A 19,050-nucleotide genomic window follows, 5' to 3' on the forward strand; every position below is an offset into this window, starting at 1 on the left:
CACATATCTCAAAGACATCAAAAGTATGTGTTGAAAAGAAGTATTTTAAATAAAAAAAGTAGTCTTTGGTTACCTCAGATCACTGCCCAGTTGTCATGTAAGTATATACCATTGATATTCAAATCAACCTATAGAATATTCTTTTAATCATTATGAAAATGACAAAAATACATTGTGATCATAGGAGTGGTAAAGCAAGCTGCATTAACAGTGAAATCTGGGAATACATTTTAATTGCATCAGAGCCTCAAGCCTAAACACTGAACCAACAGAATTGCAAGTTTGATTCTTTAATCCTAGTAAACACATTGAGAAATTATATTGTAAAGTGGTTAACATAGTATGTTTCCTTATTGATATATTCTGCTTGTTTTCTTGACATTGACATTGGGTATTCATGTAGTTACTCACCTCCTTCAGCTTTTCTTCTGGCACAGTTTTTGTAAGACAAGATTTCTTTTCTGCTGGCTCTTCACACAGTATACAAAGGGGTTCATCAGTGGAGGCACCAGCAGGAAAACGTCAGCTATGAAGATCCTAATGACTGGGAAACTGTGTTTGGCAAACCGGTAGATGACAGCTAGGGAGATAATGGGCACATAGAAGATGAGCACAGCACAGACGTGGGAAACACATGTATTGAGGACCTTGAGCCTTTCCTTTTGTGATGCTATGTTCAACACTGCTTTCAGTATCAACATGTAGGACATGAAAATAAATGTCAAGTCTAGGACGGCTGTGAGAGCCACAAATAAGCCATAGATGATGTTGACCTTGTTGTCAGAGCAGGCCAGTTTCATCACATCTTGATGGAGGCAATAGGATTGGGACAGTAGGTTCTTCTTGCAGTATTTTAGACGTTTTAGAGTGAAAGGAAAGGGGAGGATCAACAAAACATTTTTGAGAGAAAAAGCAAGCCCAATTTGAATGACTCTGGCACTGGTGAAGATGGAAGTGTATCTCAGGGGGTTGCAGATGGCAATAAAGCGATCAAAGGACATTATAAGAAGTACAGATGACTCCATAGCTGAGAATCCATGAATGAAAAACTCTTGAGCAATACAGACATCAGGGGAAATTCCTGGAGCGTTGAACAGAAAAATCCTTAACATGGTAGGGAGAGAGGAGGGGGATAGTTCTAGGTCAGAGAGAGCCAACATGAAGAGAAAATAATACATGGGCTCCTGCAAAGAAGGCTCTGTTTTTATGAAAAATAGAATGGTACAATTCCCCAGGATGGTAACAGTGTACACGAGACATATGGGGATAGAGATCCAAATGTTGGCATGCTCCATGCCTGGGATCCCAACCAAGTAGAAAACAGAGATTTCCATTTCAGAGGTACTGCGAATGGACATCCCAGTATGTGATGGAAAAGATGAGATGCTCAGAAGAGGTGTTCTGTAGAAGTAATAAGCAGATTGGCTCAAATGTCTGGCTCAATCCTATTGAACTCATTAAGGTGTTATGACACCAGGTATATAGACATAATTCTTAGACACAAACCTAAAAGGAGAAATAAATAGATAGACTCAACTGAAAACAAACTGGGAGAAAAATAATGCAAATTGATATCAAAATCTAATTTTAAAATAGGTACAGATTAGAACAGATACAAGTCCTATACAAGGGCTACTGATTAACTGAGATAATTATACAGACAAATATTATCTAAGTCAAAGACTTGAGACTCCTGCTTTTTAATATAAATATTGCAATATATGTCCTGTTTATGAATTTGTTTAAAATTTCTGTCATAAAAATTCAGGTGTAAAAGAATTTGTTTAAAATTGTGTTAAAAATTTATAATAATTTCTTTAAAAGTGCAAAGCATTTACATAAAATTCAGAAAAAGAGACATATATACAATGTCTTCTATGTAAACATGGGTTTTCTTTTCCTTTCCTCAAATCTTTTATAACTCTCAAAAATATGTTGTTATTTTTACAGAAGATTTTATGAAATTTATTTTTAGATCATTATGATTTTATTGCTATTGTTTACAGAATAACTCATCCTATATTATTTTCTATTTTTCTTACTGATTACTGATCACATAGAGAAACAACGTAAATTTTTGTTGTCAAAGTCTATCACTCAATGCTTTTCTTTCTCTCTTTGTTTCTTTCCTCACTACCAGAGATTTCTGAATGCTTCTGCATTGTCTTCTTAACTCATTATATGCCTTTGTAAAGAAATTCTAGGACGGATTTGTATGTGGTACTTATACATCATGGAATATTATATAGCCATAAAAGGAATAAGATCATGTCCTTGGCAGGGACATGGATGGAGCTGGAAGCCATTATCTTCAGCAAACAGACACAGGAACAGAAAACCAAACACCACTGTTCTCACTTATAAGTGGGAGCTGAACAAAGAGAATACACGGACACAGGAAGAAGAAAAACACACACTGGGCCTTGTCAGGGGTTGAGGTTGAGGAGGGAGAGTATTAGGACAAGTAGCTAATGCATGCTGGGCTTAATACCTAGGTGATGGGTTGATAGGTGCAGCAAACCATCCTGGCATGCTTATGAAACAATCCTGCACGTCCTGCACATGTACCCCAGCACTTACAGTAACATTTTTTAAAAAAATGCCTAGGAAATTCTGGATTGAATAAGAAATTATATGCAACAAACAAAACACAATGAAGAAAATCAGTCAAGTGTTAAAATAATATTTACCTAGAGTTTAGAAGATCCTTACACAAAATCAGAGGAGGGCAATAAATAAATTTTTATTACTGTGACTAATACCAGTATGATGGCTGTCTGCCTTAAACACTAATCCAGTTGTGTCAAGTAGCCCAACTACCAACTGAGGGCTGTATCTGTTAAGCCGAGGGTCCTCTAACTCCCAAGTGTTGCTTCTGTTGTTAATCTCAAAGAAATGAGATTGAGTCTTCAGTGGAAAACTGAAGATGTGTTCTAACAGGGCTTGCAAGATTATTTGCTTATTTGATCCATATGACTGAATAGAGTTATTGGAGGTTCTTTCCCTCCAGGACAGAGGTTCAAAGTGTATTTATTGTTAAAATTGTTAAGGTAAGTGAATTGTTTGAGAAGAACTGGCACTTTTGCTGCTTGGGACCCTTCTGCCTGGCTTGTATATGAAGCATAGCCCATTCAGGCCTCACGGTCTCAGCTTTCTCTGTCACTGACATCACCTCCCTTTCACGCAGTTCTTCCTGTGGACATATGGAGACACCGTTCCTCTTTTGATTTTCCCGCAAAATGTTCTCTAGCAATCATTCTCCCAAAACTTTAGGTTGCCAAGATGTTGGTATTATTTTTGGCATATAGTAACTGCTTTAATATCTCTGAATCATTTAATCAAGGTATACTTTTTAGAATCTGAGTTTTAAATTCCTTCATATTCAATCCAGCTAATAACTTTGAACTCATACCAGCCCTCTTTTTATTATTTATTTAATTTTTTGAGATGGAGTTTTGTTCTTGTCATCCAGGCTGTAGTGCAGTGGCACAATTTTGGCTCACTGCAACCTCTGCCTCCTGAGTTCAAACGATTCTCCTGTCTCAGCCTCACAAGTAGCTGGGATTACAGGCACCCGCCCCAAGCCCAGCTATTTTTTTTTTTTTTTTAATAGAGACAGGGTTTCACCATGTTGGTCAGGGTGGTCTCAAACTCCTGACCTCAGGTGATCCACCTGCCTCAGCCTCCCAAAGTGCTGGGATTACAGGCGTAAGCCACTGAGCCTGGCCACCAGCCCTGTTAATAGGATAAAAAAGTACTTCGTAATCAGTCAGGAAAAGTAGGATATAAAAATTTCTTTCTTTAGAAAATGCCATTCCTTTCTGGAAGAAAATTATTTTACTTTAAAAGATGTTACTTTTAGAAACTCTAGAGGAAACTAGAATGCTGCACAGTTGTCTAGTTTAATGACAAGCAGGCCATAAATTAGGGACAATTGGCAGCATAAATAGAGGGTGAGGTGTTGGGTCTGATGAGAGAAGAAAAGGACTATACCCTAAAGAAGTTATGAGAATAAGATAGCATCTACTAGCAAGATATGACAAGGTAAGCATGATACATTGAGCTTGCTTAGTCCAAGAGGTTAGAAAATGAATTTATACAGAAAAGGTTATATGACTTGTGAGTACTTTCACAAAATATAGAATTTAATATCCAGCAGAAACCTTAAGACACGGAACAAACGTTTTGTGGAAATTGCTCTCAGAAGAATATACAAAGGGGCATCCATCCATAGGAGCACTCTATGATGTTCTCATGACAATGCATGTTTCAGTATGAGTATCTCTGTTGGTAAGTACTGTATGACATACATGCAGGTATGCACACAAACACACCTATATGTTTTATAAAAATTACACATGCTTATATTTTTAAAAATCAAACAGTATAAAGATTTAAGGAAAGAACAATTATTTGCCTCTCCTTTGCCATCTTCAGTACACTCCCTAAAGGAAACAATTTTGAATTGTTTAAATTTCTTATTTTATAAATTTTGCCAGTAGTAATAATATTAAACTTTAAAAATAAAATATAAAATCTAGTATCTATTATTATTTTTATTATTATTATTTGGGCTCTGGTGTACATGTGCACATCCTGCATCATGCAGGATTATTGCATAGGTACATACATGCCATGGTGATCTGCTGTCTCCATCCCCCCTGCCGCCGCGCCCCGTCACCTACATCAGGCATTTCTCCCAGTGTTATCCCTCCCCATCTTCCCCACCCACCCACTGTCCCTCCCCTCCCCTCCCCTCCACTCCGACACCTAGCCCAGTGAGTGTTGTTCTCTTCCCTGTGTCCAAGTGTTCTCATTGTTCATTACTCACCTATGAGTGAAAACATGTGGTGTTTGGTTTTCTGTTCTTGTGTCAGTTTGCTGAGAATGAAACTTTTCCAGTTAAATTCACAAGTCTTTCATTCCTTACATTGCCAATACCTTCTGACTCATAACCACTTAAAAAGTATGATTTTGGATCAGCAGCATTGGTATCACCTAAGATCTTGTTAGAAATTTAGAATATTTGGCCCATTCAAGACCTGTTGAATTAGAATCTGCATTTTTATTAATATCCACAGGTGATTTATATGCATGTTATGTTTTCAGAAACACTGTTACACTTTCAACACATTATTTCTTTTATCTGCAGCTGAATCATTAATAAGTCACTCATTTGCTTTCTTAGTTAAGCTGACTTTCAGTACTCAGCACTCATGTATTTGAGTGCTGGATCAGGCTTACAGGTGGCTGCTCATCTGTGCCGACCATATCAGATTGCATGGGACATAGTGGGAGTTCCAGAAGCAGCATTAAAGAGGACTGTGTCACCATGAGACGGGGCGTCTCATGAAAAGCGAAAGTCTAGTACAGTGATCAAAGGTTCTGCCTTCAGAATAAAATACTCTGTTAATTTCTATATATCACTTTGAGCATTGTGACCACCCAAATGACAATCGAATGAGTCAAAATCTCATTTTCTTAACTACAAGATGAATACAATAAAACACTTACTTTGCAAGTAGTTGTGTTGATGAAGAAAGTACATCTTTGACACATTGTATGTGCTCTATAACTTGTTACAATGATCACTTGCACTGTGTTGAGTGATTTGAATTACATGCTCACGTGTATCACTAGTTTGTTAAGTATTCAAACACTCATCACCAGCTATGAGATTTTTTTTTACTGAACACTTTTATTCATTTAATGAATAATGGGTTCCTTCTAAGTTCCAAATCCTGTGCTACATGTATTACTGCAACTTGAGCTTGCTGTTATTAGTGAACTCACAGTGTTATGTATGGGCCTGTAAATATGAAACCTTCTTTATATTTCTTTTTTTCTCAATTCGTTAATCAATTTGTCAACTGACAAATAAAAATTGTCTATATTTATTGTGTACAGAATATTTTGAAATTTCAGGAAAGTTTCATTTATCAACAATTCTACAATGGAACTTCAAGAACACATCTGAGTGACTGAAGAACTATGCTCTATGGGAGGTTCTCCGGTCACCTTCCTTCAATGGGATAGGGAGATTTAACCTGATTTTTAACCATCCTGAAGAAGTCTTTGTTCAGAACACCAGAGAAAATGCGAGAGACTCAGATAATATTTTTATTTTCTCTTCTTTCAAATCTGCTATGTGTTTTGAATAAGTTTTATTAGCATTTCACATCATTTCTTTCATGATGACTCCACTGAGCTTAGGTTTTTGAATTTATTCAGAACATTAAAGATATATTGATGACATTATTGATGAAGATCTGCTGGTAATGGTAAGCAGCATGCCTCACTTAATACATAATCTGACTTAAAGTTAGTCAGATATGAATGTAAATATTAATATATTTATCATTTCCATGGAAAGAGTTTTATATTCCCTAAACCCTGGCTTATTAATCTTTGAAATGAGAATCTAACGAGGCCTATATAATCATGGCATTTTAATGAACAAATTCATATTTTACAAAGTTGATAGAGGTTATCAGGAATAACTGTCTCTATACCATATTTGCCTAACAATAAACATCATTGTTTCCATAGGCAGTCTTAAATCCATCTTGCCTTTTTCAGATTAACCATACTCTCTTTTCCAAGTTTATCACAAATATCTTGTTTTATTAATTCTTCTTGTTGATGTTCCATTGCTTACCTGTGTTCCGGTATATAGCACACACATGACAATAACATCAGCAAAATGATTATTTATATGCTCATTTGACCACATACATTACGATTTATATTACAGTCCTATATTCCTTATGGTGAAATGGGTGCTGCTTTTGGTACCTTATTAATCTATATTTTTGTTTTCTATATTCACTGAAATTGTATTTATTTTCATAGAGGTTTAATGGTCTCTATGATATATGAATCTTAAGTATACAGCTTAGTGAGTTTCAAAAAGTGAATATATTTGTATTACCCAGATGTCAGTCAAGAAACAGACTTTTCATTCCCAGAGAAATTTCCATTGTGCACCTTTACCAAGAATTCTATCCATGACAGAGGCAACAACTATACTCATTGCTTTCTATAAATTAGCTTTCCCTGTTCTTGAGCCTCATATAGGACTACCATTTGGTTTCCCACATCTTTAATTCAACATGTTTTTAATGTTGTCTATTTTGTTGCATGTGTAAGTAATTTGCTGTCTGCAGCTGTTGAGTAGTAGCCATCTATCTATCTCTCATCTATCTCTTGACCTGCCTCCACATATATATCATGTTGTTTACTCCTGTTGATGAATTAGTTTGTTATTAGATTTGACACTAATTTTCTCTACTCCTTAATAGTGTGACTTTGGTATGTTCTTTCACCTCTTTGAGTCTCATTGGTTTAACCTATGAAATTTTTATACTGTATTTTTATCTATACCAAAGGAATAAAATACAGAATTGCTTTATAGTAAGCCCTCAATTATTGCATATTTTAACAAATTTTTCATTATCTTCCAATTTGTTTCTTTTATTTTTATTTTGTATTTTTTCTTGGAGATAGGATCTTACTCTGTTGTCAAAACTAGAACTCAGTGGTTTGATCACAGATCACTGCAGCCTTAACTTCGCAGGCTCAAATGATCCTCCCCTCTCAGCCTCCTGAGTAGCTGGGACAACAAGTGAACATGACCATGCCAAGTTTGTTTGTTTCTTTATTTATTTATTTGAGATGGAGTGTCACTCTGTTGTCCACGCTGGAGTGCAGTGGCACAATCTCGGCTCACTGCAACCTCCATCTCTTGGGTTCAAGCAATTCTCCTGCTTCAGCCTCCCAAGTAGCTGAGATTACAGGCATGCACCACCATGACTGGCTAATTTTTTTTTGTATTTTCTGTAGAGACTGGATTTCACTATGTTGGCCAGGCTGGTCTCAAACTACTGATTTCATGTGATCCTCCTGCCTCGGCCTCCAAAAGTGCTGGAATTGTAGGCATGAGCCACCGTGCCTGGCCCAGTTGATTTTTTTAAAAAACTGTTTTGGAGAAACGGAGTCTTCCTGTGTTTCCAAGACTGGTCTCAAATTTCAGGGCTCGAAGAATCCTCCTGTTTCTGCCTCCAAAAGCAATAGGATTACAGGCATGAGCCACCATGCCCTGAAAATTTCAGTTCTTAAAATCTGCTGTTTGGTTTTGTTTTCATCATGGGGCATCTAGAAGCTGTGGGGTAAGTCAGAAGTAATAAAACCTTTTCTACCCCATTTATTTTTGAACAGATTTCCACTCTCTGCAGGGTCATTTCATGACATCTGGTTTATTTGGAGGAACTGTCAGGGATAAGTCAAAGAGAATAAAAGTATCCTGGCAAATCCTGTGCTCTGAGAACTTGTGCAGCAGGTAGCCATGTGGTTTCTAGAGGATGAACTCCTGCAGGATACATGGAACTCCATCTATCTCCGCTGTGTCTTCTTTATGCAAGAGGTGGGTTCAGGTCTGGGAACCCATAAAGTGCTCAATAAAAGCAGGTTTAATTCATTTCTCCTAATGTCTCCAGGTCTTTGTCTCTGTTTAATTTCTGTATCTGTGTGAATGCAATAATAATTGTAAGGGAGGTCTTATTAATTGTGACTTACAGTGTACCCAGTGAAGTTCAATCTCTGCTACTGTCATTATGTGAATATGATTAATGTTCCTAATTTACAGAGAAAGACAAAGGCTTTATATTTTTAAATAATGTGCTTGAAGTAGCACAGCTTTTAAGTAGCAGAGTTAAGATCCATTCCCAGAGTAGTGTGATTTCTTTTCTTTTCTTTTCTCTCTCTCCCTCTTTCTTTTTTTTTTTTCTTTTTGAGATAGAGTTTCATTCTTGTTACCCAGGCTGGAGTGCAATGCATGATCTCAGCTCACTGCAACCTCCGCTTCCCGGCTTCAAGCAATTCTCTTGCCTCAGCCTCACGAGTAGCTGGGATTACAGGTGCCTGCCACCACACCTGGCTAATTTCTTGAATTTTTAGTAAAGACAGGGTTTCACCATGTTGATCAGGCTGGTCCTGAACTCCTGACCTCAGGTGATCCACCCACCTCAGCCTCCCAAAGTGCTGGGATTGTAGACATGAGCCACTGCACCTGGCCCAGTTGTGTGATTTCTAAGGCAATGAGCTGAAATATTTTACTATGAGATATATACGTATATGTATCTATACATATACATCTATAGATGTGTGTGTGTGTAACTTATTATCAATGCTTTGTTTTCTTCAACAAATAGCTATTAACTACCTCTTTCTGTGTTTTTCTGGGTCTCTTTTACATAAATATTGTAGATTTTCATACTCTGATCTGGATCTTTATTACAGCGGACATTATTTATTTCCCTTGATTTTATTCTTTTTTCTCTTTTTAGCTTCTGGAGCAAGATTGTACGTCTCTGAATGGTAAATAAATTATTCTATAGATAAAGCTATAATGAGTTGTTCACACACCTCCTGTTTCTTGTTTTTTTCTCTGTTTTAAAAAATGATGCCCCCTATATTCTGAGACTGACCTGTATTTCCTTAACCAAGTCTGTGGCCTGGGATGCTGAAGACCATCACGTGTGAATTGAGAGTAAAAATAAATCCCATGGCTGCTTTTGTCACCCTTGCATGCTGGTCACTCTGCCCTCAGCAGGTATGAACAATGACAACATTCACAGATTCAAAGAAAGGGCAAACTGGCAGGGTGAGTAATTGGATGTTGCTGGCACAGCTATAAAGGTCCGTTGGCCCAAGTTGGGTGCGTGAATTCAGGCAGTGGGACAAATGAGTGTTTGCCATGCAGCTCGCCATCTTAAGAGTTACTGTCTTCTTGCCCTGGTGTTTCACCATTCCAGTGCCCCCTGATACAGATCATAAAGGATGGGACTTTGTTAAGGTAGGTGTACTACTCAGGATCACATTATTACATGATGACCATTGTGGGCTCTTATTTCGTGTGTGTGTGCATGGCATAATGATAAATAATATTATATATGAAAACATTTTATTCAATCTATGTGTTCATTTTTCTCTTCTAATTTTAAGAAAAATTTTAAATTTTTTATAGCCTCTAAAAGTAATTTTGGGCCCCAGGCACTGTGCCTTCTGTGCCTAATTCAGCCCCATTGCTGAGCTCTCACTCTCTTTGTCTTCTGTATGGCATAGAGTGAATACTCCAGCATATGGGTCTCTGAGACTGCTAGATAGTGAGAGATCAGGTGAGATAATTCAAATGAATTAATGTGACTTTCATATTGACTGAGTAATCTCCCAAATCAGTCTACCATACACTTTCAATTTCTTAAAAAATTATGAATTGTTCCAAACTGTTTAAGCATCCAAAATACCTAAACATTGTTAAAACTGCTTGCCGTCATGTATTTTGTAATTGTACAGGAACCTAGTCAAATTTCTTCCTAATGCTTAGCCAGAGAAATTCAAAAAGTCATTTGCTTCTGAGTGCCCAGCTTAGCTGATAATAAAACAAAGGCATAAAAATGCAGTCATATAATTGAAAAAAGAAACAGTCAATAGGTTTACATCAAGTACTATCATAAGCATTGTGGAATAGATCAAGCTGTATCAGACATGAGCATTGCCCTTGAAGTATTTTGAGTCCAGCTAGGCTTCAAATGTAGTTAGAGAAAGCCTAATTACAATACAATGTGCTGCTTCCTTTTTTTTTTTTTTTTTTTTTTTTTTAGATAGGTGTTTAGATTTAATACAGTAGACTGGCAGAAAAATCAGTGGAGACAAAGAATAGGAAAGGATGAGCTCTTTAAAAGTAGTTTAATGAAATGGAATGTGTAAATGCAAATGAAATAAGGAATGCAGAAGCAGCTAAATTTTATGTCCTGGAGTCACTGATTCAGTCCTGATTAAGAAAACCTTCATCAGTCAGAAAGATCAGAGGCCATCTTCCCCTGGCAATTCCCAGGCAATAACTTCATGATGTTTATACTTGCGATTCTCTATCTAAAAACTTGGAAGCATTGTCTTTTAAAAATTTTTACAGCTTATCCAGGTTATTTTTATTCTGTCCCCTATCCCTAATATCATTTTACTGTGGCATGAAAAATTAGGGACGGCTGCCATCATCTGACTGAAAACAGGAGACTTAGGAAGGCCAGACTAAGCACCATCCTTCTGAGACCCTCAAAGAAGGCTATGCCCAAGGTAACTGACATGTCGGTCTTCCCTACTGACTCTTAGTACTCATCCTTCTTGATCTAATTCAGGACTATTTCCATCGGTTTTTCCTGACCAAGAAGGAGTCGCAACTCGAGACACAAACACAGCTCCTGCAACAATTCCATCAGAATGGGACAGGCCTACTTGATATGCAGATGCATGCTATGCTGCACCAGCCCCGCTGTGGGGTGCCTGATGGGTCCAACACCTCCATCTTGCCAGGAAGATCCAAGTGGGATAAGTACACTCTGACTTACAGGTGCTTGTTATTAAGGCCTAGAGGATAATGAGTGGGGTAATGACTTCAAAGGGCTTTCCGTAAGGTCTCTGCTAGGGCACGTCTATTGTCTTCTGCTTTCATTGGCAGCCTGCTCAAAGCCCAGAATTGCCCTCAAAGAAGGCAGTACTCCCACATCCTCTTCTAGCTTCCTCCAATCATCTCTTTAGAAAGTAGAGCATAACTGTCAGATGATTTCTTATTACTGATTGTTTTCCTTTTCTTCTTTTGTATTATAATTTAAGTTCTGGGGTACATGTGAAGATCCTGCAGATTTGTTACATGGGTATACTCAACTGGTAATACTACATACACAAACAAACAGGATATTACCAGACTATATTTGTAGTTTGTAAACCATGCACATCTCAGGTAGAAAGACTGAAACAAGAAACTAGCAACAAAATAATAAAAACAAAACTTTTCAAGACATAGTATAATAAAAACTAATTCGAAAAAACAAACAAAAAGAAAACCTGAAAGACGAAAAAAAAAAAAAAAAGTAGCGCATAACCACTATCCTTTCCCTTTGTTTTGTTGGCACTTCGTTTTCACTATCCTTTTCCTTTCTTCTGAATTTTAATGTGTGGATATATGGATGATTCTACGATACAATTTTGAAAGCTTAATTTCTGCCTAGGTTACCATTTCTATTGGGGATGCTAAATATATTTTAGATATCTAAAGCAAAACAGCACTAAATTATGTAGAATGCTATACATCTTAATTTATGTAGAATACTATACATTTACTTTAATTTAATTTAGTTCACATTGTTTTATTTAATTATTTTTTTCCAGAACCACCAGATAGGGCTGTCGTTCTTAGACTTTAGCCTAAGAATAATGTGGGCTATTGTTAGAATTCTTAGAAATATATATATTTGCATGTTTAATTCCTTAGGTTTCTGATTTAGTTAGTCTGAGATTAGCCCAACTTTATAAATAAGCAAAATGAGACCTAAAACTATTAAATGATTCTCCTCAAAGTAGAATTATTCGTGTTTATAGCTAGGATAATTCTCATACCTCTGAACTATTTCATTTAGAGATTACTTTCCTCAGGATTATCAATTACCCACATGAAATGAAGCCATCCACAGTGAAAGACAGTATATATAATGCAGTTTCTATCTGGAGCAGTGTGACCCCTCTGGTATTCCAGCAAGTGCAGAATGAAGAAGCAGACATCAAGATTTCTTTCTGGCAGTGGGGTAAGAAATTGACATCGGAAAAAGGATATGTATATGCCCTGTGTAAAGGACAAAGGGTTTCCATCGTTAAGTAAAGACCCAGCTCACATATTCAAGTTTCTGGGAAAGAAAAAAATCAGACAAAATCCTAATGCAAAGCAAATCCTGCAACACAGGAAAGACACTTTTAGTACATGAAGCAATAAATAAAGAGGAAGTGTTGGCTGCAGTGTGAATATTGTGGGGGTATTGAACACTTTCCTTTCAAAAAGATGATACATAGCTCCTAAATCTGCTGAAATGCTATTCAAAGTTGATCCAGTCTACTTACAAAAACTTGTATAGTTTAAATTCTCTTTCTTATTTCCCCTATTATTTTCGGAAGACGTTATTATTATTTCTGTCTAACTTGTAAGCTTTGCTCAGTGTCTGCTATCTGCCTGTCTTTCTTTTCACCCTAGATAAGAGAGTGGTAAAATGTTTGAGCTACCTTATTTCTCTGTATACATAATGCCTTGGCCCTCTCACACCCCAGTGGTAGACTGTTGCACAGTATCCTGTCTCTGTCACCCCATTTACTTAAGACTACTCTGGCCCTTGTTTCTCCCTCCACCCCCACTGTGATCATAGCTTCTGTCATCCACAGACCATGAAGATTGTTGGCCCTTTGATGGGCCAGGTGGTTTCTTGGGCCATGCCTTTTTACCAAATTCTGGAAATCCTGGAGTTGTCCATTTTGACAAGGATGAACATTGGTCAGCTTCCAACACAGGTAACTGCTTTGTTTGGTGTGAGTGTTAGAACTCTCTGGGAACCCGGGGTTCAGTGTTGATGGTCTCCATTTAGGGATCCAGAGTGGTCAGGGTGAGGTAGAAGACTCGGCTGAGGAACAGATCTTCTGTATAAGTGGAGAGTGATGGGATCATTTCTGAACACAAATGCTCCCATTATAAACACATTGTCAAATTGTGTTTTTTTTTCTTCTTATCTTTTTGCTTGCATTTATCAACCTCTTAATTCTGTTCATCTGTCTTTTTCACTTCAGCTGTTCAAATATCTTACCATCTGGTTTCCATTTAGCCTTCTCTTTCCCTCCTTGCCCACTTTTTCCTTTTCTATCTAACATTTGCCCTTTTCTTCTTTTCTGTTTTCTCCTTTCTTTGTTCTTTTTCGCACACTTTCTGCATTCCCTATACAGAATTAATGTTACCTTTTTTTTCTTCTATTTTTTTTTTTCAGGATTTAATCTGTTCCTGGTCGCAACTCATGAGATCGGGCATTCTTTGGGCCTGAAGCACTCTGGGAATCGGAACTCCATAATGTACCCCACTTACTGGTATCACGACCCTAGAACCTTCCACCTCAGTGCTGATGATATCCAAAGGATCCAGGATTTGTATGGTTTGTGTTGCTCAAGGAAGAGAAGGGGGATCTGGGCAGGAAATTCCAACTGAAATTTACTGGTTTTTGTTTGTTTTCTGTTTCCATAGGAGAAAAATGCTCAGCTGGTATGCCCTAATGCTGGGACAGAGGACTGGTTCAACCGGTCTTTTCAGAAACTTTATTGGAGAATCATAGAACTCAAAGCACCAAAGCAGCCTTGGGGACAGCTAGGATGAAGCCCTAAAGAATGCAACCTAGTCAGGGCAGCTCAATCAACACTCAAAACACTACTGAGTCACAATAAAGATTGTTTTGAAGAGTAACATTTTTTCCTCACAATTTGATATGTCTCAGCATTTACTATGTTCAACCACTGTGATTAGAACAAGAAAGAAGAATATACTGTGGTGGAGAACTCTGGCAGAAAGGGCCATGGGACTGCAAGAAAAGAAAGCAGAGGCTTAGGAATAGACCTCTGCATTTTACTACATAGATATAATAACATTAATAAATGTTATTTTCTATACTGTATTTAATATGCCAGCTATAGAGACCAATTGGCTTAGTGGCTTGTCTAGTTACTAGATATGAGACTTTAGTTAAGTCATTTAACTTCTTTATGACTAACTTTTTACATTTGTTAAATAATTGTCATAACTTTACTGTCATAGGGCTAAATTATATAAAATGAATGTAACCACTTTAGTCAGTTTTTGGAAACTCAATTTTAGGCATCATTGATATTATTGTAGAGATGTTAGATACAAATTTCTACTGTTCAGTCCACCCTTTGGCTGCTTGTGTTTAGGGAAAGCAATCCTGGATGAAGATTTGAGAGTGGGTGGGTCAGCACCATGTACTCAAATGCAGAGTAGAAGCCGTGAAAAGTTACCACAGGTGTTACAATGAAGGATCATCCCACTCACCTATCCAGACATAAGCACTTATCTTCCTATTTGGAGTCACGACAATTGGGAGGATCTTCTGACACAATGTATTATTCCAATTCAAACAATGTCCCCTTAGTAATAAAAAGCCTGAAATGAGGAAATTAAATTTTGGGTGGTAAGCTGAAGTGAAGACATTCTACCTGAGGATGTAAAACTAGTACTTAAATATAGCATTCAAAATGGATCTGGAAAGATTCTATTAAGGAGAATCTAAAAAAGGAAAACAAAACAAACAAACAAAAAAGACAAAGCCACATGAAAGGAATATCTTATAAAGAAAATAGTTTAATATCAGTGTTTTCATTATCAATGAAAAGCTAATATGATCAGTTCAGTGTAGATACCTTTTGAAAATGAAAATACAAAGAGTATTTGGGACTAATTTCTAAAGAATGCATATTTCTCTGTATAAAAGAAAATTTTGAGTTCCGAAGAGCAACTGCAGGAAAGTATATTAGAGAGAAGTGAGCAAAATCGGTCAGAACCCTTTGGGTTATAGGGTATCACAAGAGCACAGATACACTTTCTCCTCCTCCATGGTTTGTCTCACTTTGAGACAACCAGGTCCCTGAGGCCACATCCTTCCCAGGGCATCCCACATTAAGTGAACGAAGAAAGCAAGAGTGTAAGTCCCTTCGTGGGCCAGAGAGCCACAGGGTTCTGGCTGAGACTTTGTCAGGCCTGTTTTGCAGGTTAGCTTTACCCTCTGCCCAGCACTGCTCCTTCCTCTTCACGGGTTTCAATTCCTAACAAGTCCTTTGCATCTCAAACTCTCCCTTTGTATTTGCTTCGGAGAACCTAACATCTGAAAAGTTGACTGTTTGAAAGATCAATGAAACTATGAAACTACTAGGAGACTAGTAGTATAGAAAAGAAACTGCATATCAAACCAACATGAGTTATGAGGAAAGCAGATACCATGCGATTACTGCAGACATTGAAAAATTATGAAGGTACTTAGTGAAAAACTTTTAGCCAAGAAATATCAAAATGTATATCCGAACTACATATTTCTAGATACTAAAACTTACAAAAATAGGTAAAGGAATAAGTAGAAAATCTAAACAGTGCTATAAATGTTGGATAATGTAGTCCTTACTTATGTCTCTCCACAACTAGTTTTAAAGCTGACAGAGAAAAACTGAACTGTCTGTAAGGATTAACTAGCAAACCTATAATTAAAACTACCCTGGGATGGCCATTTAATTTATAAATATGTAAGATACCAGCAAATGCAAAATCTCCCTGGGGAGAATAGAAATAATATTTCTCAAGGTATTTTAGAGCTTTGCTAATCTCATAGCAAAACATGACAAAGACATTATGGTAAGGAAAATTTCAGGGTGCACTTACTGATGAACATTGATGTCAAAATCCTAAACAAAATATTTGCGAATCAGTTCTGGTAATCAATAATGAAAAGACAATGGCATTCCCAACTTGAGTTTATTCCAGAAAGACAAGGTTAATATTGGAAAATTAGTCAAGATAATTAATAAATCACATTAATAGGATATTAAATAAAAATAATATGGATCATCAAAACATGAATTTCAATAAACCTAAAATAATTTTGTACAATTCAGCATCTATTTTTGACAAAATCTCTTAACATATGAGCAATAGAAGATGACCACATTGTCTGATAAAAGCAGGTACAAAAAATCTTAGCAAACATACCTAATGGTAAAATGTTTGATAACTACACCTGTGATATCTGCAAAAAGAAGTTAAAACAATTTTTATCCCTTCTTCCTCAACTGCACCGTAGACCTTATCCAATGCGAAAAAGCAACACATATAGAAAAAGATAATGAAGATTTATAATAAGAGAAAAAGAAACTGACATTACTTTTGGAGGTGTGATTTGGTACAAAATAAGCCCTAATGAGACTACAGATCACTTATTAAAAATAAAAAATAAGTTTAGCAGTTTTTCTGAAAAAAAGACCGTTTACTATTTTATCTGTCCCAAAGATTTAGAAAAGAATAATTAATCATGCTATTGACATTAGCACAATTGAATGTCAAATAAATGAGAATAAACCTAGTATAAAATACATAATCTCCAAACAGACAAGTATACAATAATATTGAAAAACATAAAGACTTTAAATAATTGAAGTCCTGCTCATGGATTAGATATCTTATATTCTAAACGTTTAAATTCTCCCCAAATTGATCTATAGATTCAATATGTTTTCAATAATAGTCCCAATATATATCTTGGTAGAAATGGATAATCTGTTTCCAAAATTTACAAATAAATGCAAACAGGTAGGATAGCCAATATATAAGGAAAAAAAAAAAAACGTGTTGGGAGGTCGTGCCTCATATCAAGCACTGGGGAAGTAGCGATGAACTAGATAGCGGCCTTTGCCTTTAAAGTGCTTAGCATGGCTCCTTGAACCCTGTTGCTTAATAAATGCTTAATAAGCACACAACTAATAAACAACTCTGTTCAGTGAAATGTAAAAAACACCTTATAATGGAAAGACTTATCATTGTACTTCATCACTGTTGTTCTGTGCAATGCCCCTAATTAAAGCTGAAATTTCAGTATTCTTCTGGGCCAGAGTAATTATCATGAATTTACCTTCTTACACTCATTTGAGCAGAGAAAACTATTACATTTGAAAAAAGAACTAAGAATAGTGGATGAACAGAAGGATGTTTTCCTACTATTTTTGATATTATGATCATATGCTTTTGCCATATCTGTGGTTAAGGGCTTTTTATGGTCATTTCATCTCTGGGGATCCAGCAGACTCTGACACCAATCCCTAATTTTCTACCCCAGGAGAGACCAGTAGTATTTATAGACATGGTGGAAGCATTCAAGCCTCACTACTCACAGAGTCAGAGGTTTTCAAAACCTGAGGTTCATATAGAATCAAAATTGTAGCATCTTTAATCAGTACAGGTTTGACTTTCAGGTAGAGATGGGAACTTTTCTCAGGTGAGAGATAAACCAATGAGAGCAAGGACTTAAACCATAGAAATGCAAAGAAAAATCAGAAGAAAGAAACAGCCAATCAAAGGAAATGGAAAAGATAGAGGATTACATGCTGAAAAGACACAAATTTAGATAAAAACAAAATAGAAAAAATGTCAGCAGGAAGGAGACTAGAAAAGATAGTAAAGATATTTTGACATATAAAATGAGACAAAATGAGAGAAAGCCACAGAAATAGGAACAGAAAGAAAATATGACTTTACCTATAGTGAAGAAAAGTTTAGTCAGAGAAAGACAAAATGAAACTATGGATCATTTGGGAAATGGGCTACTGATTGCAAATTAACTAGGGATATTGATGCAATTGTCTTACGTTTAAATTTCAGGTAAGTGTTAATTTTTAAATTATAAATAAATAGTTGGTAGATTTTGGCATATTTGTATATGGATATAGTTTGCTAAAGAGAGTAAAATTAGGCTGGGCATGGTGTCTCATGCCTGTAATCCCAGCACTTTGGGAGGCCGAGCAGGGTGGATTGCTTGAGATCAGGAGTTTAAGAACAGTCTGGCCAACATGGTGAAACCCCGTCTCTCCTAAAAATACAAAAAAAAGTAGCCGGGTGCAGAAATGGGAACTCTTTTTAGGTGAGGGATAAACCAATCTGAGCAAGAATTAAAGCCCAGCTACTCGGGAGGCTAAGGTAGGGGAATTGCTTGAACCAGGGAGGTGGAGGTTGCAGTGAGCTGAGATTGTGCCACTGCACCCCAGTGCGAGACTCTGTCTCAAAAAAAAGGGGAGAGTAAAATTATGAGAAAGATGATGTACCATTTACACAAAAGGAAAAAGAATTATTGTCATCTGTGAAAAGGTTTTAAATTTATTACAATACTATAGTATCTTATTCCAATTATTTTCAGCAATTTTAAGATAAGCCATAAGCTTATTATTGGAGAATAGATTTTGAGAACTGCAGCTAAGATGCTAGAGAGGCTATAAAAAAATGGTCTCCTCACTAGTTCTCCCTTAATTACCTGGAATAGGTGAATGTGTGACATAAACCTATTCATGCCTCTGCTCTTTGAAATAGTCTTGTTATTACTCCCAGTTCTTTTCTGTTATTTCTTTTCAACCTCAATGTGATTG

The 19,050-nt window shown here is 36.6% G+C and overlaps 2 protein-coding genes across 2 annotated transcripts; one reads left to right on the plus strand and one right to left on the minus strand.

Moving 5' to 3' along the window:
• Positions 1–416: 416 nt before the first annotated feature.
• LOC101048488 (olfactory receptor 51A4-like) lies at positions 417–1,361 on the minus strand. Its single transcript, XM_010334235.2, has one exon. The coding sequence runs from the start codon at positions 1,356–1,358 to the stop codon at positions 417–419; it is 942 nt and encodes a 313-aa protein (XP_010332537.1). The 5' UTR covers positions 1,359–1,361.
• Positions 1,362–9,754: 8,393 nt separating this feature from the next.
• On the plus strand, positions 9,755–14,136 carry MMP26 (matrix metallopeptidase 26). The gene is made up of 6 exons (XM_003923378.2): positions 9,755–9,853; positions 11,196–11,407; positions 12,490–12,638; positions 13,264–13,389; positions 13,857–14,018; positions 14,108–14,136. The coding sequence occupies exons 1-6, from the start codon at positions 9,755–9,757 to the stop codon at positions 14,134–14,136; spliced, it is 777 nt and encodes a 258-aa protein (XP_003923427.1).
• Positions 14,137–19,050: the final 4,914 nt, after the last annotated feature.

Source organism: Saimiri boliviensis, chromosome 6 (genome assembly GCF_048565385.1).
Source record: "Saimiri boliviensis isolate mSaiBol1 chromosome 6, mSaiBol1.pri, whole genome shotgun sequence".
Lineage (NCBI taxonomy): Eukaryota > Metazoa > Chordata > Mammalia > Primates > Cebidae > Saimiri > Saimiri boliviensis.